A 26,542-nucleotide genomic window follows, 5' to 3' on the forward strand; every position below is an offset into this window, starting at 1 on the left:
CTATAGGGATTCTTGCTGATATGAATGTTCTAGTCTATATGCCACTATATTTTTCATTTCAAATAAATAAAATGGCATTATGGCTTTACATATCAAATCTTTGAGCTTGGGTGATGTGAATCTTCTCTCAGAGGTTTATTAGCCATCAAGGCCAAGGGGAGACCAAGAAGGATGATTAACCAGGAGAATGTCACCTATGGGACCTCTAGGTATACTCAGGGGATATCCTTTATCTTCCCAGAACATGTTATCCACAAAGAAATGATTATTTCTATGACATTAAATGAAAAAAATAAGTATCATGAAAGGATGGTCTATAGTCCCTCAATTCATTTGGTTAGTTAATCAATGGTATTTTTACATCAACTCCTCTGTGTCTGGGAGTATAAAATCCCTTGCTGAACAATACAACAATCCAGCTGAGGCAAGTATTGTTGTTGTTGCTGTCAAGTGCCATTGAGTCAGTTCCGACTCATAGCGACCCTATATTAGGTTTCCAAGGCTGTACATTTTGTAGGAGAAAAAAAGCTGCATCTTTTTCCCACAGAACAGCTGAGGAGCTCTAACTGCTGACCCTGTGGTTTGCAGTCAGTCCAGTGCTTATCCTACAGAACCACAGCATACTGAAGAGAAAAGGAGAGAAGAACAGCAGCTTTCAATCTGACTGCCGGTACTTAGTACTACATCAATCCATCACGGTTAAGTCAAGATAACAGACCCAATCTAACTATTTAAAAAACAGGAAATTATGGGATAAAGCACAGGACCACAAGGTCGGTTTGAACTACAAGGTTGGTGGTTCAAACTCACCAGCTGTTCCCTGAAAACCCTATACAGGGTCCCTATGGGTCAGAACCGACTCAACAGTACTTAGCAACAAGCAACCTTAATACAAGAAGTAGGAATTGTTGTTGTTGTTGTTATTATGTGCTATGGAGTCGGTTCCGACTCATAGCGACCCTGTACAGGGTTTCTGAGGCTGTAAATCTTTACGGGAGCAGAAAGCCTCATCTTTCTTCCGCAGAACAGCTGGTAGTTTTGAACTACTGACCTTGTGGTTCGCAGCCTGATTCATAACCATTACACTACCAGAGCTCCTAAGAAGTAGAAATAGCATGATTAAAACCTTGAACATATGAACTGAAATGAAAAGTGGGAGGCTAGAGGGAGGAGGACATTAGGAGGCTTGCCTGAGGTTAAGCCAAGGGTTATGGGGAGTAGGTAAGGATAATATTGCATAGATAGAGATGGTGAGGTAAAGTTATGGAAAGGGTCTCAGTACATGATGGAGGAGCTTGGCTTTAAACTAAAGGGGGGATGAAACAAATTTATGTTTCAATCATAACAAATCATCCACTCACTTGCTGGCTGCCTTCCCTCCCAGAAGTTTTAGAGATGGGAGAATTCTAAACCAAATATAGAATGTACTTCATGGATGTGATGTTAGAAAGCATTTCACACACTTAAGTGTCTGATTAAAGAGCTCTAAGAAGATCACTTCTGGTTCATAGAGGTAACTACTTTTGGGATGAACTCTTATGAGCTCTGGACAGTCAATAATTTATTCACACCTTAGACAAATGTTCAATGACCTGAAGACAAATCAGAAATGAGAGTGTTGCATCCTTGTCCAGCCCTCTCCTTTGACCCTCAACTCAGGAAGAAGGGTAGGAAATTACAGCCAGAAGGCATCGCCACTAGCCAAACCCCAAACATTAGCAAAACAGTCACTCTAGGCATTTTGTCAAACACCAGATTTGTTCTTCTAGTCACTAAAGAAAGGATTACTTAAAATCACCTCAGGCATGTAACAGAAAGGATGTCTCCAAACAATTCAAATATGCTGTATCTAGGAGCCCTGGTATGGTGCTGTAGGATAAACACTGGATTACTAACCCCAAGATTGGCAGTTCAAACCCACCAGCCACTCCTGAAAAACTCTATATAGAACTGACTAGATGACACTTATTAAAAACAACATCCCTCATGACCCATTTACATCTGGGAGAACAGAGGTAAGTATAGAGCAAAAGGAAAGGGGAGTAGAAGCACTCTCCTCCCAACATGGCCAAATTCATTCTCTGACTGAGCATATGGATCTGTCTGGTTCTGTGTTCTGACAAGTGAAGAGAAGTTAACTGTGTCTCCATTGGCAAATTTTAGGCAACTGATCTTCAAATTCAATGTGCCATTTTGCAGCAGGAGCCAGTCAAGAAAATTTTCACTATTTCCAAAGCCTAAAGCATTTCAATTAGCAAACTCCATAGTTAATCTTTCTGTTTGTGAGTATGACAAGCAGAAAAAAACAAAGAAAACAAATAAACAAACAAACCATGGCTAGTGCTTTTATTTCTTATTCTTTAGATGATAAATATGTTGTTGTTGTGTGACATGGAGTTGGTTCCGACTCATAGCGACCCTGTACTGGGGTTCCAAGGCTGCAAATCTTTACAGGAGCAGAGAGCTGCATCTTTCTCCTGCGGTACAGCTGGTAGTTTCGAACTGCTGACCTTGAGGTTAGCAGCCCAATTAGTAACCACTATGCTACCAGAGATGATAAATGTAGCCACTGCTTAATTCCCAATTCCTTTTGCTCCTCATCGCTCTCTGATTTAAGCCATGAGTAACACACATTTAGATATTCTGGCATGGAACACATATTTGTACTGTCTACTATGAATGGTAGCGTCAAAACCACCCTCTCCGAGTTGAGAATATCTGACAATATACTAAATGAGATCATAAAATTTGGAAAAACCTGAGAAATATGTATGTCCAAATGAAAGTTGTTTCTCAAAATTATCATCTTGGGAAGCCGTTCATTGATTTTTCTTTATTGCTTTTAGAGAAAGTTCACAAACCACACCTGAAATTCAGTCGTATCGCATCATAGCTATTCCTTGTTTGTGACTGACTCAAAGCAACATGACCCAGCTTGACTGTTTTCAAAAATCACCTAAAAGAATGAATATTATTTTACTTAGTAATAATCAACCAAGTATTCTATGGGTTCTGAAGACAATTCCCAAAGAAGAATTCTGAAACTGTATTCAACAATAACATCACTAATAGAACACAAGCCTACCTTCACCCACAAGCGGAATCCTTGTAAGAGGGCCATCCTTATTTGACTGAAGGGTTATGATGCATTTGCTTAAAAACTCAGACACAGGACTTTAAAGCCATACCTTATATATAAAACCACTGAGCCAGAAGAACCCAAAGGAATAATCTGTTCAATTTATTCTCTTAGAGTTGGGATGAACTATTCCATGAGGAGATTTTGTTTACCTATTATATAAACAAGGTTTTTCTAGCTTGGAATGTTGCCACTGTTTCTACTATTAAGGGTCTTTTTGAAGAGATGAAAACTATCATAAGCACTGGGAAAAGTAAATATTATCACACACAAAAAATATCAAAATCCTAATGGTTGTGCACAGGCTTCAAAGTAGACCACCAGGTCTGAATTCTGACTCTGCTACTTACTATCTATGTGACCTTGGGAAAATTATTTAACATCTTTCTGACTTAATTCACTCATCTGTCATATGGGAACAATGGTATTTCCTCATGGATGAACAGATATACCACAGGGAAAGGAGTCAGAAGTCATATCAGATATAGTGTTGTTGTTGTTGTGTGCCATGGAGTCGTTTCCGACTCACAGTGACTCCATACAGGGTTTCCGAGGCTGTAAATCTTTATGGGAGCAGAAAGCCTCATCTTTCTCCGGCGGAACAGCTGGTAGTTTCAAACTGCTGACCTTGCGGTTCACAGCCCAATTCGTAACCACTACGCTACCAGAGTACTCAATAAATGATAACTCTTATTGTTGCTTTTAAGTGCTGTTGAGTTGATTCTGACTCATGGCAATCCTGTATAGACCTTCCAAGGAGAAATGTATGGGTCTATACAGCCGACCTTGTGGTTTCTTAGCAATCCAGTGCTTATCCTGCAGCAGCATCCCAGGATTCCCTCATCATTTATTATTTCCATTTTTATGGGCTAGGAGCCTAGGCCCAGGGAAGTAAATCACTACCCACTCATCATACTGCTGGCTAGTAGAAGAATTAGGGCTAGATCTTTTTCTATTTCTCATCCTCACCCCTACTTCAACACAGTTTATGTTTGAATTTGGGACTCACTCCAAACCTCTCCTACATATTAGTAACACTTGTTAAAAATAACATTTTGGTATTATTTATAGCTCTTTCCATGATAATCATAAAAATATCCAACTTTATTTTTGTTTGGGATAAGAATGATCTCATTTCATTCTCAAAACAACCCTAGGAGGTGATACTATCATCATTCCCATTTACAGATAAGAAAACTGAGGTATAAAGAAATTCAGTGACTTCTTGAGGTCATATAGCTAGTGAATGTCAGAGTAGGAATCTGAACCCATCTTCATCCAAATCAAAATACCTATGTATCACATTATAAACTAGTTCTTCAATGCTGTTTGTTTTTAAATGATTTCCATATTACCCGTGTTAAAAAAGCACACAAAACTTTATAAAATATACACATGACTCTATTCTAAGTTCATTCTCCATAACCCATAATAAACACACACACACACACAACAAAAAACAAAACAAAAAATAAAAAAACACTTTCTAAGTGGCTAAGGGTTTAAGGTTTACTAGGAGCATAGCTTTGTTGAGACTAATTTTCTTTTGGCCCACATCTAGAGTAAAGGCCAGCTTAGACACAGTCTGCGGACCTTGTGGCATTCTTTTCTGGGTAGTAGCTATGAAAACGACTCAAGGAATGTCACTGGATTAAGCTCTGTGCTGCCATAGTGCCTTGACATGTTGTTTTGGCATGTAAATGCCCTGTCTTTCTGCTTGAATACAAATGTAGGCCTGTCAAATTACATGCACAAAGCAATATACAAACTAAATAGCTCCCTTCCTTCTTTCTTCCTTACTTTCCTCCTTCCCTTTTCTTTCCCTCCTTCCTTCTTCCTGTTTCCTCCCTCTCTTTTTTCTTTTACTCCTAGAAAAGTTTCCTTTTTCAAATTTCCTGGAGTTCAGGGGATACAGTACTCATCAGTATGAGTTCTGAAGACACAGAGCAAATCTCTTCATACTATTCATATTTGAGGCATAAGAAAATCTTTGCTTTATAATACCCACAACCTATAGTGTACTGCAGATTATGTGTTTGTCATTATGATAATTTCATCCTTTAACACTTAACTCAAATGTTACTTCTTCAATGAGCCTTCCTTAATTTCCTCTTTCTGGGCCAGATATTCTGCCTCTTGTCAAATCGCGTTACACTTTACACACCACATTAAAGTGACAGCTTTTAAAACTTGCCTTCCTCTTCAGATAGTACTTACAGATAGAGACTGTGTCTTATTTAGGGTCCATATTCAGACTACATGCACCAGCACAGACTCATAGAAGGATCTATTTGATGGGCTTGGGAGTTTAGACATTCCAATTGGTTGGAGGTTATATAACATGGGTCTTTATAAACTTTTAATATTACCTCTGGTCTTACTCCAATATTCAGCATAATCACAACATCTGGCATGTGATAGAAAGTGCATATTAACTTATTAACTGATGTCACAAAAAGCATCAGTTTGAATGCAACATTCTTAAGAAGCAAGAGCCCTTGCTCATGCAAGATCCCTTTGACAGTAATGTTCTATAAGGAAATATTAGCCCCTTCCTCCAGATGCCCTAAGTGAACCAGGTTTTATGAGGTCTTCATACGAATCCATCAAGGGCTTTAGTCTTGATTATATCCCAACACAAATACAATGGCAACCAAGGAATAATGAAGAAGCTAAATAGTCTCTGGGAACTTAGGTTGAAAGAGGAAGAAGTCTTACCTGTCTGTGTTGTTGGGAGACTTGATACCCCAGTCCTGTGATGCCCTGATTCTGCATTTTCTGAAGTAGAATCTTCTGTTGAAGTGGCAAGGGAGATCTTAGCAAAGGCTGGCTTGATAGAGGTTGGGTGGGCTGGGGAGGTGGTGGCTGCTGTTGTTGTTGTTGTTGTTGTTGTTGTTGCTGTTGCTGCTGGGCTGAAATTGAGCTCTGCTGCTGCTGCTGTTGTTGTTGTTGTTGTTGTTGTTGCTGCTGCTGCTGCTGCTGGGTGTAGTGTAAGAGAGAAGGCTTGTTCTGGGGTGGCAAAACAGAAGGCATCTGTTGGTTTGCTTGATCTGAGTTAAAATGAAACAGAGGCTTGGTGTTGCTGAGACGGGCATCCATGGCTGAGTGTGGATTGTTCATAAAACTTCGGCTGAGATCCTGAGGCTTTTGCTGCATGAGCACATCTAGGTGCCCACCCTGAGCTGAGGGACTGGCCTTATACATGTAGTTAGCCATTACTTTTGACTGGCTACTGCTGCCAGCGACCCCCGGCATGGGAGAGCTCTGAGGGCTGAATGACTGCTGACCAAAAGAAGGGCTGGGGATTTTTTCCTGCCCAAATGGACCTGGGGACGGCCCAGCAGAAGACGGCAAGGCTGACCAGTTGGTAGGTTGATGCTGCTGGTGCTGTTGCATCCGGGCATGTTGCTGACGATTGGCAGCTATCTGTTTGAGCTGTTGTGCATGGGATACTTCCTGCCAGCTGGGCAAAGCCCGGCTGGCTCCTGAGACTGTCTGAGGCTGAGCCTGGCTTTGAGAGACAGAAGGGATCGGGGATGAAGTGGAGAGGGCAGAGCTGGCCATGGAGAATGCAGGACCAGCTGATGGGGGCCTCAACTGAGGTGACCCCGAGGGGCCCTGAGTCAGGCCAGGTGAGTATTCACTTTTGATCACTATCTTCTCCATAGGCAGGGAGGATCTGGGAGTGCTCCTCTGGCTTTGCTGACCCAAGTCAATGTTAAATGGGTCATCCTGCTTTATGGTGGCGTTGATCATATTCTCTAGCTCAAGATCACTCATGGGAGGCACAGATATGTTGGTCAGCTCATTGAACAGTTCTTGCAGCTCAGGGTCCATCAGTTGCTCTCCAGGGTCATCTCCATACCTATTAGAAAAAGTGGTCTCCTGGGTTATCTGGACTTCCATATGCTTACTGCAAGACAGAGTCTCTCCTGGCTCCTTCTTTACCTCCTTTAAGCCCATGTTAAACATACCATTACCAGGAGAATGTGTATTGTGTGACAGAGTGTTAGTCTTTCTCAGGGGTGCTTGATTCATAGGCAAGGTCCCTGACATAATTTGACTTTGTCCATTATTTACTTGGAGGCCTCCTTGTCCTGTGGATAAGTTCTCCCCAACGCGGATTCTCTTGATATCAAGGAATGAGTTATCAACAAAGCCATTGGGCCTCTTGCTGTTGGCAGGAGTCAGGTTGACTACTTGTTTCCTTTTCAGGGAGCCTTGGAGCTGAAAGACAGAAAGGGGATAAAAAGAAAAGCATGAGCTATTAATCCAGATGTGCTTCTTGTCAACAGAGACCATATTTAAATATTTCCTCCATTTACACAGTGAGATGAGTCAGAAAGGAAAAGGCATAAAGAAAACATGGCCTGAAATATAATCACACTCACAGTAGAACAACCCATAGAAAATACAATGTTTTTGAAGCAGTAGATCAATTGGTGATTAGAAATCACAGTGTTTTGTGATTGGCACATAGGTCAAAATGAATGAAGATCCTTGCTATGTTAATAGGGACACTGATATGAGCTTAGACTGGTCATGAAAGCTCTGTTGTTTCCTGCAACAGACAAAAATATTCCACATGTGCACACACACATACCCATGCAGTCAATCTGAGTGCACACACTTTGACCCAGATGGAAAAGACAGGTAAGTGTGAAGCTGGGCCAAGAGTTCCAAGTTCTCTTTGCACCGATTCAACCCCTTCCTCACTATTATCCTCTGTGTAAGTGTGACCATTAAGTTTTTATGTCAACTTTGTGAGAAACTTGGTTCATACTGACAAATGCCCAAGTAATCCAATCTGTACTCATTTTAGCAAGAGTGAGGTTTTCTTTATTTGGTTTTGCAAAATCAGGTGCCCAACCCAGTAGACATGGGCAGAGATGTGCCGCATGGCTGGCCCACAAACAGTTTTATTCTCCTGTCCCGTAAAAAGCCCCTCCTCCAGTTCTCCTTCCACTGGGTATTACAAGGTTACATTCTCCTTTCAAAGTTGACTACTAGTCCTGCCTGGGAGTATTCTCATTTAGTTTCCCCCTTCCCCCATGAACTTTCCCTATTTCCTTGATGGTTGTATTCTTAGTTTAAAGTTCTTAGCCTGTCAAACTAGTTTTTTACCTCCTTTTGTTATCATAGCCTGCTACCCCCAAGACTTCCCTGATTCCTTCACTGAAAATGGACCACACCCACAAGAGTTATTTCTCACAACTTGACCAGGCCAGGATTCTCAGTGGTTTAGCTTTTAATATTTGTAATTCCCATGATGAGAGTTAATATAATGCTACTTATACTCATGGAAAAAGGAGCTCTGGTAGCGTAGTGGTTACGAATAGGGCTGCAAGCCTTAAGGTCAGCGGTTCGAAACTACCAGCCGCTCTGCGGGAGAAAGATGAGGCTTTCTACTCCCATAAAGATTTACACCCTCGGAAATCCTGCACAGGGTCGCTATGGGTCGGAACCGACTCGATGCCACTTAACAACAACAACAACATACTCATGGAGGTAGAAGCTCTGGTAGCATAGTGGTTACGAGATGGGCTGCCAACCTCAAGGTCAGCAGTTCGAAACTACCAGTGGTTCCGTGGGAGAAAGATGAGGCGTTCTGCTCCCGTAAAGATTTACAGCCTTGGAAACCCTGTGCAGGGTCACTATGAGTTGGAACCGACTCCACAGTACTTAACAACAACAACAACATACCCATGGAGGTAGTAACTCTAAATACCAACAGAGTGGGAAGGAGTCTTCACATCTAGTATCAATGTTATCCCCTTTGTACACATGGTAGATAGGGACAGGCAGCTTAGATATAATGAGATCTGCTATGAGCAGCCAGTCAATTGAAAGGATATTTCTTCAGAAATATAGCCTGCAACACCTTTTATCTTACAGGAGACAGAGGAAACTTCTACCACCAAGGAAGAAGAATTGGGACTGGAGTGCATTCTTTAGACTGGGGCCCCCACACAGTGAAGCTTCAAGAGCCAGAGGAAGATTGATGCCAAGACGCATGAAGATCTCAAAGGAATGATGGGCCTACAGACCCTGGAAGGTGACAAGGACCTTTCTCCAGAGCCAGCAAAGAGAGAAGATTTCCCCCTAGTATGAGCACTCTAAATTTGGACTACTAGACTTTTAAACTGTGAGATACTAAATTTGTTAAAGATATCTATTTGCGGTATTTCTGTTAAAGCAATACTAGGTAACTATGACAGTAAGTAATTAGAATAGTTATTGAGTCCAAGAAGGTATTCTATCTACTGTTCCTCTGTTTTTCTTACTAAAATTCACTGTTCTGCATTCGGGTTCATGCAGTGACATTGTGTGAACACATAGAAACCATGAGGTTGTCATTTATCAAAAATGAGACACAATGAGCATAGGTTTTCCTGAGGATTTATTTCTTTTGTTGCCTGCCTCTAAATCTTGTAACCAAATCCAGGTGTAAAAAGGCAATACCACACACTTGTTAAAAGCATAGGCTCTGGAAACAGACTATACCAAGCTCAAGTTTCAATCTGTCACTGAAACCTATGTGTCCATGGCAATTTACTTATCAGAGCTTCTATTTCCTAATCTGGAAAATGGGAATGTTAGCACTTAACTCAGAGGAAGAAATGGGATAATTCATGTAAAAGTTTTGTGCATTGCTTGCTATAGGAAAAGCTCAATACATTTACATAGAAAATATAGCTTACATAGAAAAGTATGGATTACTCCGCTCTCAAAGGGGGAGTGTCTCTCTAAATAGCAACGATAGCAACAAACATGGCATTTCATTCACTTAGCTAGCCAACAGATTGCATTTTCTGAACTTTAAAAACTATACACCCAAACTTGCAGACAGTACCCATTTGAGCTAGCCTCTATGGCTTGATAAACAGAACTCGACTAGAAGATTACAAATTTTTTTATTATTATTATTAAAGTTGTTGTTGTTATGTGCTGTGGAGTCGGTTCTGACTCATAGCGACCCTATACAGGGTTTCCGAGGCTGTAAATCTTGATGGGAGCAGAAAGCCTCATCTTTCTCCCGCGGAACAGCTGGTAGTTTCGAACTGCTGACCTTGAGCTTTGCAGCCTGATTCGTAACCACTATGCTACCAGAACTCCTTATTAAAGTAAACAAGGGTAAATTGCTACAATTTGATGAATCTGACCTATACTCATGGAGGTGGTGGTAGTGGTAGTTATGTGCCGTGGAGTCGGTTCTGACTCATAGTGACCTTGTACAGGGTTTCTGAGGCTGTAAATCTTTACGGGAGCTTTAGAAAGTCTCACCTTTCTCCCGTGGAACAGCTGGTAGTTTTGAACTGCTGACCTTGTGCTTCACAGCCCAATTTGTAACTACTACGCTACCAAAGCTCCTTATACTCATGGAGGCAGTAACTCTAAATACCAACAGAAAGGGAAGGAGTCTTCACATCAAGTATCAATGTTATCCCCTCTGTACGCAGGGTAGATAGGGACGGGCAGCTTAGACATTGGCTACCTAGAATGAGGGGATGATAAAGGCATGAAGTACCTGGCTTAAAAGGCTTCAAGAGGGAGTTTAGTTTAAGAGTATGGTGGGGGGTGGGGGTGGAAAAGAGTCTCCAATGAATAGTTTTCATCTTGTCTAGATGGGTCTGGCGAAAAGAGATGGGAATAAGATTTGTACGATTCAATAGTGAATAATTGTTAGGACTAATTGCAACTGTAAAGGTAGAAGTTTGTAACAAAAACAGGGTAGTGGTTAATCTTACAGTCCAGAAACAGAGGACCCTAGGACCATCATGGGAGAAGAGCATAAGCGGATTGCGGGACCTTATTCAGAGAAGCAGCGATGCCAGAGACGGAGGCAGAGATGGGAACATGGAGATGGGGAGTGGCTGAGAACTCTAGATTCATGGGAAGAAAAGGACTAAGAGCTGGTGGCCAGAAGACAGACCTGCAGAATGTGCCCTTTGGAGGTAAACATTATTATGTATGCCCAAGTGTTTTTTTTTAAAAAAAGCTAAAGTGAATAGAAAGAAATACTGTTAACTGATGGTACATGGAGGGGATTATAATCATTGTAATGAAACAAGGTGTATGATTTGTTGAATGTAAAACTGATGATCTGCTCTGTAAATGTTCACTCAATCCACAATAAAAAATTTTTTTTAAAAATTTAAAATAAAGAAATAAACAAACAGCTTTAAAGATGGAACAAATCTTTACAGTGAGGATCATTCCCACACCCTCCATACACAGAGTATACAGGGATGGGCAATTTGGATATTGGCTACCCAAATGGGGAGGGCTACAAAGGCAAGAAGTGACTGTCTTATAAGCTTTCAAGAGGGAACCTAGATCCAGAGGGCGCGGAGGAAGGTAGAATCTCTACTGAGTAGTATCCAATCTGTCTAGGCGGGGCTGATGAAAGGAGATGGGGATAGGTCTCTTGTGATACAATAGTGAATAATTGCTGTCAGGACTGACTGTGAGGATTGGAAATGTAAAGGTAGATGTCTTGTAGCAAAAGGAGGGGAGTGGTTGACTTTGCAGTCCAGGAGCGGAGGGTTCTGGGACCATTAAGGGACAAGAGTGGGGTGTGGGACCCTACCCAGAGAAACAATGATGCCAGAGATGGAGGCAGAGACAATGACATGAAGAGATGGAGCAGCTGGGGACTCTAGACTCAGAAAGGGAGAGGGGCTGTGTGCTGACGACAGAGGAACAGTCTTGCAGGGTGTACCCTTTGGTTGTTTGATAATATATGGAGGGGATGGTAACCATGGCAATGAAACGAAATATGATAGGATGAATGTAAAGCTAACGTTCTCCCATGTAAACAATCACATAATTCACAATAAACATTAAAAAAAAACTATAGGAAAAATTTAAGGGCCATATAGCCACACAAGTAAATTAATAAGAAACATAAAACATTCATAATTGATCCTCAGATCCTTGTAAAGGGCTCTTGTTGATTTGGCTCTAAAATGAGAGACTAAATCTATCAAAGTGTGCTTTTCCCAGTGCAACTGACCCACTTAAATTATTTAATGTTTGCTCAGGACCATTGAAAAGTACCTGGAGCAGAAAGATACTTCCTTGATGAAACACTATATTGCTTCTACTTTTCCCCCGTTTCCCTTCCACGTTCTCAACCACATCAAGGTTTCTAGGAAAACTAATTAAGAAAAAGAGATTAAAATTAACTGATCATCTATTAAATGTCAAATTACTTAATAAATATATGGTTACTTTATTTTCCTTAATCTGCACAACCACACCATTAGATGAGTATTAATGTTACTTTATAGATATGGAAATCAAGGTTCAGCGAGGCTAAGTAACTTGTCCAGAGTTATACTGCCATCAAGTTTGCTCTAGCTCATAATGACCCTGTATAGCATTTCCAAGGCTATAAATCCTTACTGGAGCAGACAGACTCATCTCTCTCCTACTGGTGAGTTTAAACTGCCAACTTGTGGTTAGCAGTCCAATGCTGAACCTATAGCATCGCCAGGACTTCTTGTTACACAGCTAATAGGTGGTGAATTCGGGCTGTAGTCCAAAGTCTGTATGTTTCTAAAGCCTGTGCCATTTTGACAATATTAGGCTGTGGTTAGCTGGTGTAGTTCTAGGGTGTAGCAGGCAGGGAGGGAGGGACCAGGGCAATGAGTACAGAGACATCCTGGATCTCAGATAAAATTATAGGAATCTGGGACGGGCCATAGGTGAGTAATGTGTTTTGAAGTCATCTATCACTCTGGTAGCATAGAGGTTATGAATCGGGCTGCGAGCCACAAGGTCAGCTGTTCAAAACTACCAGCTGTTCCGCAGGAGAAAGATGAGGCTTTTTGCTCCCATAAAGATTTACAGCCTTGGAAACCCTGTACAGGGTCGCTATGAGTCGGAACTGACTCCACGGCACATAACAACAACAACATCATATCAATACCTGTTTCACTTGGTCCTTGTTTATGGCTATGTCCACTCCCAGGTGGTATACAGTTAGGGTAGATGGACCATATTAGTAGAACATGTTTTTAGCCCCTCATCATTACACACTGGATGGGAGAAAGGTACACAACTCAAGTTTGGCCAATGAGTACCTTTCATGGAAATTTTAGAGTTGGAGAAACTAGACTAAGTTCTCTTTGGGTAACTATATAGCAATTTACAAAACTTGTGAGTGGTGACAGTAACATTTTCCATTGTGTCAACCAGAGTCATAGAGGAAGTGAATCTGTAGAAAGAAATAAAACAAAGCAGAGAAGAGAGACAAAGGGTTTTGAAAGCATTTTAGAACCTGATTCCAGTCTCAGGTTAGCTCAGCTTTTCTCCTTGTTTTCCCTGATACATTCTGCAATCTTTATTATAAATTCCCCTTTTTGCTTAAGTTAATATGAGTAAAGATCATATCCTAGGCATTAGTGAACTGAAATGAATAGGCAGTGGTCATTTGGAATTAGACAATCATACGATTTACTAAGCCAGGAATGACAAACAGATGAGGAATGACATTGCATTCATTGTCCAAAAGAGCATTTCAAGATCTATCATGAAGTACAATGCTATCTGTTATAGAATATACCCATATGACTACAAGAAAGACCAGTTAATACCACTATATTCAAATTTATGCATCAACCACTAAAGCCCGTCATGATGAAATTGAAGAATTTTGTTAACTTCTTCTGTCTGAAATTGATCAAACATGCAATCAAGACCAAGATACATTGATTATGGGTGGTTATAATGTGAGAGCTGGAAACAAAGAGCTGGATTTTTAGTTGAAAAAGATGGCCTTGGTGATGGAAATTATGCTAGAGATAGCATGATAGAATTTTGCGAGATCAATGGCTTACTCATTGCAAGTATTTGTTTTCAAAAATATAAAAGGTGACAATATATGTGAATCTCACCAGATGAAATACACAGGAATTAAATGGACTATATCTGTGGGAAAAGATGATGGAAAAGTTCAATGTCATCAGCCAAAACAAGACCAGGGGCCAACTGTGGAATAGACCATCAATTCTTAACATGCAAGTTGAAGCTGAAGCTGAAGATAATTAAAACAAGTCCACATGAGCCAAAATATGACCTTGAGCATATCCCATCTGAATTTAGAGACCATCTCAATAACAGAGTTGATCCATTAGACATTAATGACTCAGACTAGAAGCATTGTGCGAGGACATCAGGAACATTATATATGAAGGTCCTTAAAAAGACAGGAAAGAAGGAAAAGACAAAAGTGGATGTCAGAAGAGATTCTGAAACTTGCTCTCCAGTGTTGTTACTAAGTACCTTTGAGTTGGTTCCGACTCATAGTGAGACTCTATATAGGGTTTCACTCTATTTAAGGAGCAGCTGCTGAGTTTGAACCACCAACCTTGCAATTCAAGCTGACCTTGTAGTCTGGTATTTTATCGTACAGTGCCACACCAGGATTTCAGCATAGAGATGTTAAAGTGAATGCAAGAAATGAGGAAGTAAAAGAGCCGAACAGAAAAATTTAAAGGTAGAGAAGACTAAGTCAAATATTATAATGAAATGTGCAAAGACCTGGAGTAAGAAAACCAAAAAAAGAAAAACATCCTCAGCATTTCTAAAACTGAAAGAACTAAAGAAAAAATTTGAGACTCAGGTTGCAATATTAAAGGGTTCTATGGGGAATATATTGAATGACACAGAAAGCAAAAAAGAATATGGAAGGAATGCATAGTCACTGTACCAAAAAGAATTGGTTGATGTTCAATCATTTCAAGAGGTACCATGCAATCAAGAACTGATGGCATTAAAGGAAGAAAGAAAATCTGCACTGAAGTCACTGATGAAAAGCAAGGCTCCAGGAATTGATGGAATACAAATTGGTTCTTCAACAAACTGATGTAGCACTGGAGGCACTCACTTGTCTCTGTCAAGAAATTTGGAAGACAGCTGTCTGGCCAACTGATTGGAAGAGAGCTGTATTTGTGCCCATTCCAAAGAAAGCTGACCCAATAGAATGCAGAAATCATCAGAGAGTAACACTGATATCACATGCCAGTAAAACTTTGCTAAAAACAATTCAAAAATGTTTGCAGCAGTACATTGACAGAGTTGCCAGAAAGTCGAGCCAGATTCAGAAGAGGACGTAGAAGAAGGTACATCTTGGCTGAAAGCAGAGAATATCAGATAGATGTTTACTTGTGCTTTATTGATTATTCAAAACCATTAGACTGTGTGGGTCATAACAATTTATGGTTAGCTTTGTGAAGAATGGGTATTCCAGAACACTGGATTATTAGCACATGAGGAAGTTGGACATAGACCCAAAGGTAGTTGTTCAAATAGCAGAAAGGGGATACTAAGTGGTTTAAAATCAGGAAATGTGTTCATCAGGATTGTATCTTCCAACATAGTTTTCAATCATCAAAGATCACAGCCTTCCCTATGGATTGCACCTCAATGTAAAGAAAGCAAAAATCCTCACAACAGGACAAATAAATAACATCATGATAACCTGAGAAAAGATTGAAGTTGTCCAAGACTTGATTTTGCTTGGATCCAGAATCAGTTTTCATTGAAGCAGCAGTCAAGAAATCAAATGACATATTTTTTCCATTAGGCAAATCTGCTGAAAAGACCTCTTGAAAGTGTTAAGAAGCAAAGATGTCACTCTGAGGATAATGGTGTCCCTAACCCAAGCCATGGTATTTTCAATTACCTTATATACATATGTGAAAGTTGGACAATGAATAAGGAAAAGGGATATCATTGTAGAAGAACTGATGCATTCTAACTATGGTATCAGAAAAGAATATTGAAAGTACCATAGACTGCCAGAAGAACAAACAAATCTGTCTTGGAAAAAGTACAGCCAGAATGTTCCTTAGAAGCAATGACTGTGAGACTTTTTATCTCTCATATTTTGGATATATTGTTAGGAGGGACCAGTCCCTGTAGAAGGACATCATGCTTGGTAAAGAGGAGGGGCAGTAAAAAAAGAGAAAGAGCCCCAACAAGATGGATTGAAACAGTAGCAACAATGGACTCAAAACAATTGTGAAGATGAAGCAGAATCAAGTAATGTTTCATTCTGTTGTGCATGGAGTCACCAGGAGTTGGTATCGACCAATGACACATAAAAACAACTAACAATAATATAAGTTGCATTTCTGTTGCTTCCAATGAAGTCCTAACTAAGTCCTCAGAGACTTTGTACCAAGGGGCAGGGTATACTTTGTATTTCTACATGGTTTTCCCTCTATCTCTGTTGTTTTTGCTTGTTTTTCTGACTCCTAACCTAGTCCTGGTGTGGCACTGTGGATTAATGCACCAGACTACACAGTCAGTTGAATTGCAAGGTCGGCGGTTCAAGCTCACCAGCTGCTCCTTGGAAGCCCTATATACAGTACAGGGTCGCTATGGGTCGCAACTGACTCGACGGCACTTAACAACAACAACCTAGTGTACTTACTGGTAGCACTATTGTAGAACCCTGTCAGACATCACTACATTCAGCAGAAACTTGAGGTACCACCTTCTGTCTTCTTGAGTCAGAGAGAGCACAGACCAGAGAAATTCTGCCATGTTGCCTCAAGATGAGTCACTGTGATTTATGTCACCATTAAGTTATATTTTGATGGTTCTTTCACAACCAGCAAAGAACAAAGGAGTATATTCTTTTTCGAGGTTTAGGCTATCACCTTTGATTTATTTTCCCACTGCTTTGCAAAAACCTGTTCTGCCAGATTCTACCATTGCTCTGGCCACTCCCTGGATAGTAAAGTAGACACACTGGGAAGCAGCCCTAACACCTTCTTTAGACCACCAGGATTGTAGAGGTAGGAACAGAATTAGCAATAGTATTTGGACTAAGGTACGTCTGACCCAAGCCCTGGTATTTTTAATAACCTTATATGCATGTGTGAAGCTGGACAGTGAACAAAGTAGACTGAGGGAGAATCGATACCTTTGAATTATGGTGTTGACGAAGCATACTAAATATACCATGGATTGCCAGAAGAACAAGCAACTATGTCTTGGAAGAAGCACAGCTAGGATGTTCCTTATAATCGATGGTGGAGAGACTTCTTCTCACATACTTTGGATATTATCAGGAGGGACCAGTCCCTGAAGAAGGACATTGTGTTTGGTAAAGTAGAGGGTCAATGAAAAAGAGGACGCCTCTCAATGAGACTGATTGACACAGTAGTTGCAATAATTGTGAGGATGGCACAGGACTGGGCAGTGTTTTGTCTTGTTGTGTATGAGGTCATTGTATGTTGGGGCTGACTCAATGACACCAAACAACAACAAAGTAGAAATGGTAATAATATTAATAACAACATAGTTATTTATTGAGGATTTGTATGTTAAGCGTTGAGCTAAGCTCTTTGTGTGATGACCTCATTTCATTCTCACAACTTGTAAGAATCCTCACAACCGGAGGTTGATGCTACTTCTACCCCTCTTCCCCCATTTTATAGGCAAGGAAACAGGTTTAGAGGCTGAGTAAGTTTTAAGATACCATACATAAGAAATAAAAAAATCCAGGAATCAAACTAAGCATTCTTCCTATATAACATATAGGAAAAGGTATCATACACACTGAAAGAGATCATGAAATCCATGTTCAGGTATTGAAGAGATCTGGAATCTAGTCCTGATTCTGTCATTAACTGGACAACTTTAGGCAAGTTCTTCAACTTCATTGGGCCATTGTTCTCTACTTTACAAACAGGATGATCTTTGAGATCACATTTCTACTTGCACCCAGAAAATAACAGACATTGAGGGATTTGTTTTTAGGCATTATGTGCAGTGGTATAAGGTTGCCACCAATTAAAGTTAAATGATGGATGATTTAAAAAGGAAAATGGAAGTCTTTCTTAATGATGATAAGAAAAACAACTCCATGGGTGAAAAGATTCCATTAGCCTTCCATTGGGTATGATATTTTACCAGGAAAATTTGGGGGACAGCCTCTGACCTATTTCTAGAAACTTCTAACCAAAGTTATATCACCAAGCCCCAATGAACACAAAGATGCAGTAAACACCAAGCTAACTGCCAAATATGATTTAAATGATTCCTTTGTTTTGTAATATTTTCTTTGCTGGACTAAAATTCATCCATTAGATGCATGACATTGATCTGTGGCATAGAGTTACTCAAAGTTCCTTGTCAAAATGCATATATATACTAGAAGGAATAGAGGAAGAACAATGTTACCTAAATGAGACGTAGTTTATCAGAAAATATAATGCCACCTTGTTGTTGTTGTTGTTAAGGGACACCTTGTTGTTGTTATTGTTAGGTTTTGTCCAGTCAGTACCGACTCATAGAGGCCTAATGCACAACAGAATGAAACACTGCCCAGTACTGCACCAATCTTACAATCATTGATTGCTACACTTGAGCTCATTGCTCCTAGCACTGTGTCAATCCATCTTATTGGGGGTCTTCCTCTTTTTCATTAAAACTCTACTTTACCAAGCATGATGTCCTTCTTCAAGGACTGGTCTCTCCTGATATTATGTCTCAAGTCTGGCTTTCCTACCTTCTAAGAAGCATTCTAACTGTACTTCTTCCAACACAGATTGGTTTGTTATTCTGGCAGACCATGGTACTCTTAATATTCTCCTCCAACACCATAACTCAACTGCATCAATTCTTCTATGGTCTTCCTTATTCATTGTCCAACTTTCACATGCATATGAGGTTATCGAAAGTACCATGGCTTGGGTCAGGCACATCTAAGTCCTCAAACTGACATCATTGCTTTTCAACACTTTAAAGAGGACTTGTACAGCAGATTTGCACAATGCAATAATACATAGTTGATTTCTTGACTGCTGAGTCCATAAATGTTGGTTAATCCGAGTGAAATGAAGTCTTTGACAACTTCAATCTTTTCTCCATTTATCATGATGCTATTTAGTAGCCCAGTGGTGAGAACTTTTGTTTTCTTTACATTGAGGTGCAACCTATACTGTGGTTGTGGTCTTTGACCTGCATCAGTGTTTTAAGTCCTCTTCACTTTCAGCAAGCAAGGTTGTATCATCTGCATACTGCAGATTGTTAAGGAGTCTTCCTCCAATCCTGATGCTATGTTCTCCTTCTTCATATAATCCAACTTCTCAAATTATTTCCTAAGCATACAGATTGACTGGTCGTGGGAGTGTACTGGTGAATCAGTTCTGACTCATAGTGATCTTATACAGAAGTATGTGCTCAGCATACAGATTGAATAAGTATGGTGAAAGAATGCAATCCCAGAGCACACTTTACTTGATTTTAAACCATTCAGTGTCTCTTTGTTCTGTTTGAACTGCTGTTTCTTGGTCTGTGTACAGGTTCCTCATGAGCACAGTTAAGTGTTCCAGAATACTAATTCTCTGCAATGTTGTTCATAGTTAGCTTGTCATGATTCACGTAGTCGAAGGTCTTTGATGGGTAAACATCTTTCTGGTATTCTCTGCTTTCAGCCAAGATCTATCTAATGTCAGCAATTATATCCCTCATTTTACATCTTCATCTGATTCTGACTTGAGCCTCTGGCAGTTCCCTGTCAATGTACTGATGCAGCCATTTTGAATTATCTTCAGCAAGATTTTACTTGCATGTGATATTGATATTTTCTGATGATTTACACATTTGGTTGAGTCACCTCTCTTTGGAATGGGCACAAATATGGATCTCTTCCAATCAGTTGGCCATGTAGCTGTTTTCCAAATTTCTTGGCATAGATGAGTAAGTGCCTCCAGTGCTGTATTAGTTTGCTGAAAGATTTCAATTTGTATTCTATCAATTCTCTGAGGCTTGTTCTTTGCCAATGCCTTCAGTGCCATCTTGGACTTCTTTCTTCAGTCCCATTGGCTTTTGATCATATGCTACTTCTTGGAATGCTTGAATATGGACCATTTCATTTTGGTACAGGGACTCTGTGTAAGCCTTCCATCTTCTTTTGATGCTTTACTCATTGTTCAATATTTTTCCCATAGAATAATTCAATATTGCAAGTTGAAGCTTGAATTTTTTTCTTCAGTTCTTTCAGTTTGAGAAATGCTGCGTGTCCTTCCATTTTGGTTTTCGAATTCCAGGTCTTTGCACATTTCATCATTATATCACCTTACCAAGCCAAGCATTAAGTTCTAAGGGAACAAGATTCAATCAGAGGAAAGAAAGGGAATGAAGACTTGGGTTTAGAATGATAAGATAGGGGCAGGGATAGAGGTCCTGGGGAGCACCATAGTAGATACCCTTTGGATGTTATAGGGAGAAGACAAGAGGAAGGCAGTTTTATGTCCAAGGGGCGAAAGAGACAGCAACTTTCAGAAAGAAGCTAATATCAATGAAAACGTAGAAGAAAAGCTCTCCAAAGCAAATCTCTCAATCAGCCCACACTAACATTAGACATGCTAGGCACATTTTCTAGGGCCCACAATAATCTAAAGAACCCACAAAATGTTTTAATATCTTCAAATCAGAAGAAAAGAGTGAATTTTAGGTTTAAGAAAATGTTTCAATACACAGTACTAACATAATTACCCATATACAAAAACAGATATGAATTATTGGTTTAAGGAAGAAGGGACCTTTGAAATGAAGAGTGCCAAAGGCCCACGAAAGTTATACTGTGACCTTGCTGTCATTTCATAGCTACTATGTATTGAAGCCATTGTGTACAGTCTCATTTAATCTTCTTACAGCTCTCTGTGTATACATTCTTATTCTCATTTTATAAGTGAAGAAATTTGAAGCTCCTGATACTAAGATTGCATAGCATATGCATATGGAGGCAAGATGTCAAATCTAGATCTGTCCAAGTCATTGCTAATCACTAGCCATAGTATTCATGTCACTTTCTATTTTTACCTTATCACATCCTAACTATTCAGGACACAGTGAATAGTGGAGAAGACTGAGACAAAAGGACAATAAAATAAAGATGTACTGCATGTACAGAGCAAATGTAAGGACATTTGGGACTCATAGCAATGGATGATGAGAAGAGACAAACGGTGACATCATTGTTGGAAGTTGATCATGAAAGCTCAGGACATCACTTGCAAGACTCCATTATTAGAAAGGAAGAGACAAAAGGATTTACTAAGCACCCGGAAAGTGTTCTGAACCATACCACATCAAATCATTCCTTGCATGAGGGGAAGTATGCAGACATTTAAGCTAGTGGCAGAACATAAGGCTTCATATGAGCACTACATTAAAAATACCTAGTTTTTCCTTTTTCCTAGATGAATCAAAAAGCTTTTTTTTTTTTTTTTAACAATGCACCATGAACTTGTTGTGTGAGATTGTGCATTTAATATCAACCTAATACTAGCCATTCCATTCAGGAATTATTTTCAAACCAGCAAATTCAATCTCCTTTTCACAGTACACAGGAATCATTGTACTGATCTAGCAAATTGTTCCTTTTCACTGTCTTTCATGTTCTCATTCTTCTATCTGAATATCTCAATGCTGTTTGAGGTCTGTTCATTTCTGCTCGTGGAAAGCACAGTTCTGCTAGGAGAGGGTCCAGACACAATGGCCAGCCTCCCCCAAGGATTAGGATGGGGTACCAAGAACTTCTGAGGCCAAGGAAAATCCAGCACACAGCAGAATGAGGCTGGGGTCCCTCAGTGAACTGTTCTTTTTAAACAGCTGAGCTACACTCTTCCAAAGGACTCGAAACACAAACTTCCTGGTGGGATTTGAAAATGCCATTATTGCACAATCCTCTGGTATCTTTTACTTTCCTTTGCTCCCTATCCTTTTCCGCAGCATAAATGCATTCTTTGTCTCCTGTGCTGCCCTAGAAACGGAATGTGCCACACAAAGGTAACAATGCAGTCCATAGGTCATGTTATTCTTCTCCCAAGTAGATTTCTGTCTTTCTGAACAAAGCATAAACACTAGAACCAAATTTACGGCTGCCTGGTGTGGCGCTGCAGGATAACGCACAGGACTGCAAGGTCAGTTTGAGCCAAAAGATTGGTGGTTCAAACTCATCAGCCGCTCCTAGGAAACCCTATACAAAGTCACTATGAGTTGGAACCAACTCGATGGCACGTAACAACAACAACAACAATTATTCAAGGGAATAGCTTGGTTTCATCATCTGTTAATTTTCCTCAGACCATTTTACTCATGGTTGATTAGCGATAGGGGTTGAGAATAGATAACATTAGAAAAGGAACAACCCAAAATATAATATATGATTCTTACTTTGATTCTTGTGGTAAATATGTTTGGGATCCCAGAACAGTGAATTCCAACTCATCATTGTGCTTGGGAATGACACCCTGGCTCTCCTGCCCTAAAACAAACTAGATGGGGGTTTTAGGGCTTTTGCTAAAGACATAAAAAATGTCCTGCTTGCTATGTGGTGTGTAAGTTTCCCTGTATTGCAGATATTATGTTATATGCATGTATTAGCTATATTTCACCAGTTATATTTTAGCCTCTTTGTGTGGGTTCCTTCTATTTTCTGGGTTCTTTCTACTATCAATAACAAAACTGGGCATAGTGTGTTGTTTGTTGTTGAGTGCCACTGAGGCGGGTCTGACTCATAGCAACCCTGTATAGGGTTTCTGAAGCCCTGTGGTGAGTTTGAACCACAGATCTTTCCGCTCAAACAGACCTTGTGATTCAGTGCTTACCCTATAGCTCTATACCAGGACTCTAGGCATAGTATAGGATTTTCAAATAGTAGTTGGTTGGTTGATAATGAGGACTTGGGAAGCTGAATCCTTCTAACTATTTAGTAGTAATCAATAGTAAGAAGACTGTGGCTTATGGGAGAATGTTTTATACTTAATACACAGCAATTTAATGGTGCCACTAGAGTTTTGCTTGAGTGATCTTCCCACTCCTTAACCTTGAAGTCAGAAGAATGTGAGCTCTGAGAACTAGAACCATGGGAAAAGCTGTCATCAACCTTGTGAACCATGAGTGTATAACAATTTGGGATGGAATCAGGGAGGTCTGAGGCTCCTGATGAGATTCCAAAGCTGGGATGTAGTTCTAAACTCCATCTTAACTTGATGCTCTAGCTGGGTGGAAGCTCTGGCACTGAAAAGGCATTAGGGCTTATTTCCTGTAAAAACTTCACTCCATTCCACCTTTACTCCTTCAGGAAAAGCTATAAGCATTGTATTGGGAATGGGGAAGGGGCTGGAAGGTGTCAGAAAAGGTATGATAGATTTATCTGAAAAAGGTGTTCCATAATTTTATTTGATAACATTTGATAAAATTGTTTAGATTCTCCTGAAATCCAGATTGCTAGGTGTATAGAACTGGGATAAACCACAGTGGCCATCTGCTCTTTAGTGGTGGCCTTTTGAATCTTGTACTAACTGGTTCCCAGGAGTCGCCTTCAGGATGGATGATACTTTAATAAACGGCCTAGTGGCAATGTTCACCTTAGACATTGGGTTCTTTTGAGAAAGTATCTATGTGTAGCCTTATAGATAAGCAGGAACTCCAAAGTCTGACTGGAAGCTGTTTTAGGGGGATGGCATGTACTTGTTGATTCTCTCTCTGTAACCAATGGACTCTGTTCAACACTGCTCATGAGTTGATCATATTGTCTAATAAATTAAGATAACAATGATCTGACTAACCTGCTTTCATTGTCCCGTCTATAGAGCATCTCCACCGAAATGTTCTGTGATGCTGCTGCATTCAAATTATAACTACTCATAAGCATAGTGGTTACGAATTGGGCTGCTAACCTCAAGGTCGGCAGTTCAAAACTACCAACTCTTCCGCAAGAGAAAGACGAGGCTTTCTGCTCCCTCAAAGATTTGAAGCCTCAGAAACTCTGTGCAAGGTCACTATGAGTTGGAACCGACTCCATGTTACTTAACAACAACAACGTAATAAATACATTCTCTAAATTTCTAGTGCTTTTCTAAGCAGTTAAGGTTTGGGGCAGGTTTGAAACCTGAGAAATGTGACTGCATTAGCTAACAAAATGTTGCTGTTAGGTACCATCGAGTCATAGCGACAACAAAATGAAATACTACCCGGTGCTGTGCCAACCTCACAATCATTGCTACAGCATAATAGGTATTGTTTATGAGCCTGGTGTGGCACTAAGGGTAATGCGCTGGACTACAAGGTCAGTTTGAGCCACAAGTTTGGCAGTTCAAACCCACCAAAGTTGCTCCTTGGAAACCCTATATAGGTCACTATGTGTCGGAACCAACTCGACAGCACTTAACAACAACAATGAAACGCAAGATAAAGTTTTATATACAGTAAGAGCACTGCAAATCCAGAATGTTAGTAGAAGAAATAAGTCAATCTCTAAAGACACTAATGGTGTTGTAGGATAAGTACTGGACTACTAACCAACAGAATCTCTGGAAGAGTAGTGGTTGTGAGTGAGGCTGCAATGTTCATGGTCAGCAGTTCAAAACCACCAGATCTGCTGTGAATGAAAGCTCATGTACACTTTGGAATCCTGGTGTGCCGCTGTGTGTTAACACGTCAGACTGCCAAGCTGTTTGAACTGCAAGGTTGGTGATTCAAGCTCACCAGCTGCTCCTCAGAATCTCTGTATCGGGTCGCTATGGGTCGGAACCAACTCGATAGCACTTAACAACAACTAACCAAAGCTTGGCGGTTCAAACCCACCAGTTGCTACTCAGAAACCCTATACAAGATTGCTATGCATCAGAACTGACTCAACGGTACTTAACAATAACAACAACAGAGACACTAAGTGCCAAGATTACCCCTAGTCAAATATTTCTAATGATTCCTTCTGCACACACTCCCATACCCACACCCTGCTTTCTTAGTTTTCAAGGCTGGCTTATAGAAGACTTGGAATCTGCCTCAGAAGCATACTCATTACAATACAAAGAAAAAATATTTTGCCATAGCATTTCTTAGTTTGAATGCTTCTATCACAGCCATTTGTAGAATGTTCCTGGGTTTATCATTAATCTACAAAACATTAATTGAGAGGACGGGGAACAGAATCAGTGTCACACTATTGTGGAGAGGCAGTTGAATGCTGTTGACTTTTGACTTACAGTGACTCCAAGTGACACAGCAGAACTGCCCCATATGCATTTTTAGGTTGCAATCTTTAAAGGAGCAGATAGCCCCTAGTTGGGGGTGGAGGGAGAACAGGAGAAAGGGAGAAAAGAAGAAGATGGGAAGAGAAAGAAGAGAGGAAAAATGACAGCGAGGAGAGGGCCCTAAGCCTTCTAATTTCTGGTTCCAACACTTTGGGATAGTGAATTATATTCCTGAAAATTGAGACACTAAGTGACCTTTCAACAAATTCCAAGCCCTCTTCCTTTTTCTGTGCTTGAGATACTTTAAGAGAGCTTTTGTTACTTGCAAACAAACAATTCCCAAGTAAAATAAAAATTTAATAAAGCCAATAATTATATTCCAATCAAAGTTACCTTAAAGGGAAATATATGTTTTTCTTGACTGATTAAAATTTAAAACTTGACGAGAGGTTAAATGCATGCATTTATTTTGTTTTCTTTTTCAACTTTGCACATGTGTTTATGAACCCAGGCCTTCCACAGCCTTTATGAAAGAAGAACAGAATTACGTATTCAGACTGAGAACTGCTGTTCCGTGACAGCAGTGTTCTAACAGGGTTTTCATTGTCTTCAGATACCTCTGCATGGCACATCCAGGGGAGGTCCACAGATGACATCCTCACTAACTCTCCCCTTAATGCACAAGAACATTCTGAAAATAAAACTTGCATCTGACTCATGTCATGTTAAGACAACCTGGCCTGGCGCTGCAATGTGTTAACTGGTTTGGATGCAATCACCTGGAGACAGAAGGCTGGATGAACAGACCTTTTAAGAAGTCCCCTGCAATTTCAGGCTCATCTTTAACTCCATTACAAAGGAATGTTAAGCAGCATTTAGTAGGTAGCTTGGCAAAGTACCTGAAAGCACCAACCAACTCCTTTGATGTTCTTGGCATTGATGTCATCATACTTTTGAAACTTTCTGAAGAAATGTTTTTCTTATAGCAACTGTATCTACGTTCACTATAGAGTGTTGATGTGTGTTTTCTCTGGTCTCAAGTTAGCTGAGTACCTTTGAACCATATGGACAGATGCTCCTTTAGAGAGGACCTCAACTTTAGCTCCAGTCTGTGTTTATTTTCACACACATTTAAAAGGAAATTGCTTAACTAGTTCCATGAAACATGAAGAGGTTTCAGAGATATTTGGCTATAATTGGGAAAAAGTAAACAAACCTGAAAATCTACACTCCAGGCAATTTAAGCCTTTCATGCCCCCAAATCAGAATTCATACCGATAGATAAGAAGAGTTTCCTTGCTTTCCATGAAGGTCTAAATGCAGATGTCTTTAAATAGGCATTGAAACCCCACTATTTGCCATAAGTGTATGGGAAATAATGTTTCTTGATGAT

At 40.1% G+C, this 26,542-nt stretch overlaps 1 protein-coding gene across 1 annotated transcript in view; it reads right to left on the reverse strand.

Annotated features, from left to right (window-relative positions):
• Positions 1–26,542, reverse strand: part of MAML2 (mastermind-like 2 (Drosophila)) — a 513,922-nt gene that overhangs the window by 179,104 nt on the left and 308,276 nt on the right. The window contains exon 2 of the mRNA XM_006833751.1: positions 5,858–7,366. Coding sequence (XP_006833814.1) covers positions 5,858–7,366 — 1,509 coding nt within the window. The remainder of the gene's footprint in view (positions 1–5,857; positions 7,367–26,542) is intronic.

Source organism: Chrysochloris asiatica, unplaced genomic scaffold (genome assembly GCF_000296735.1).
Source record: "Chrysochloris asiatica unplaced genomic scaffold, ChrAsi1.0 scaffold00008, whole genome shotgun sequence".
NCBI classification, from domain to species: Eukaryota; Metazoa; Chordata; class Mammalia; order Afrosoricida; family Chrysochloridae; genus Chrysochloris; species Chrysochloris asiatica.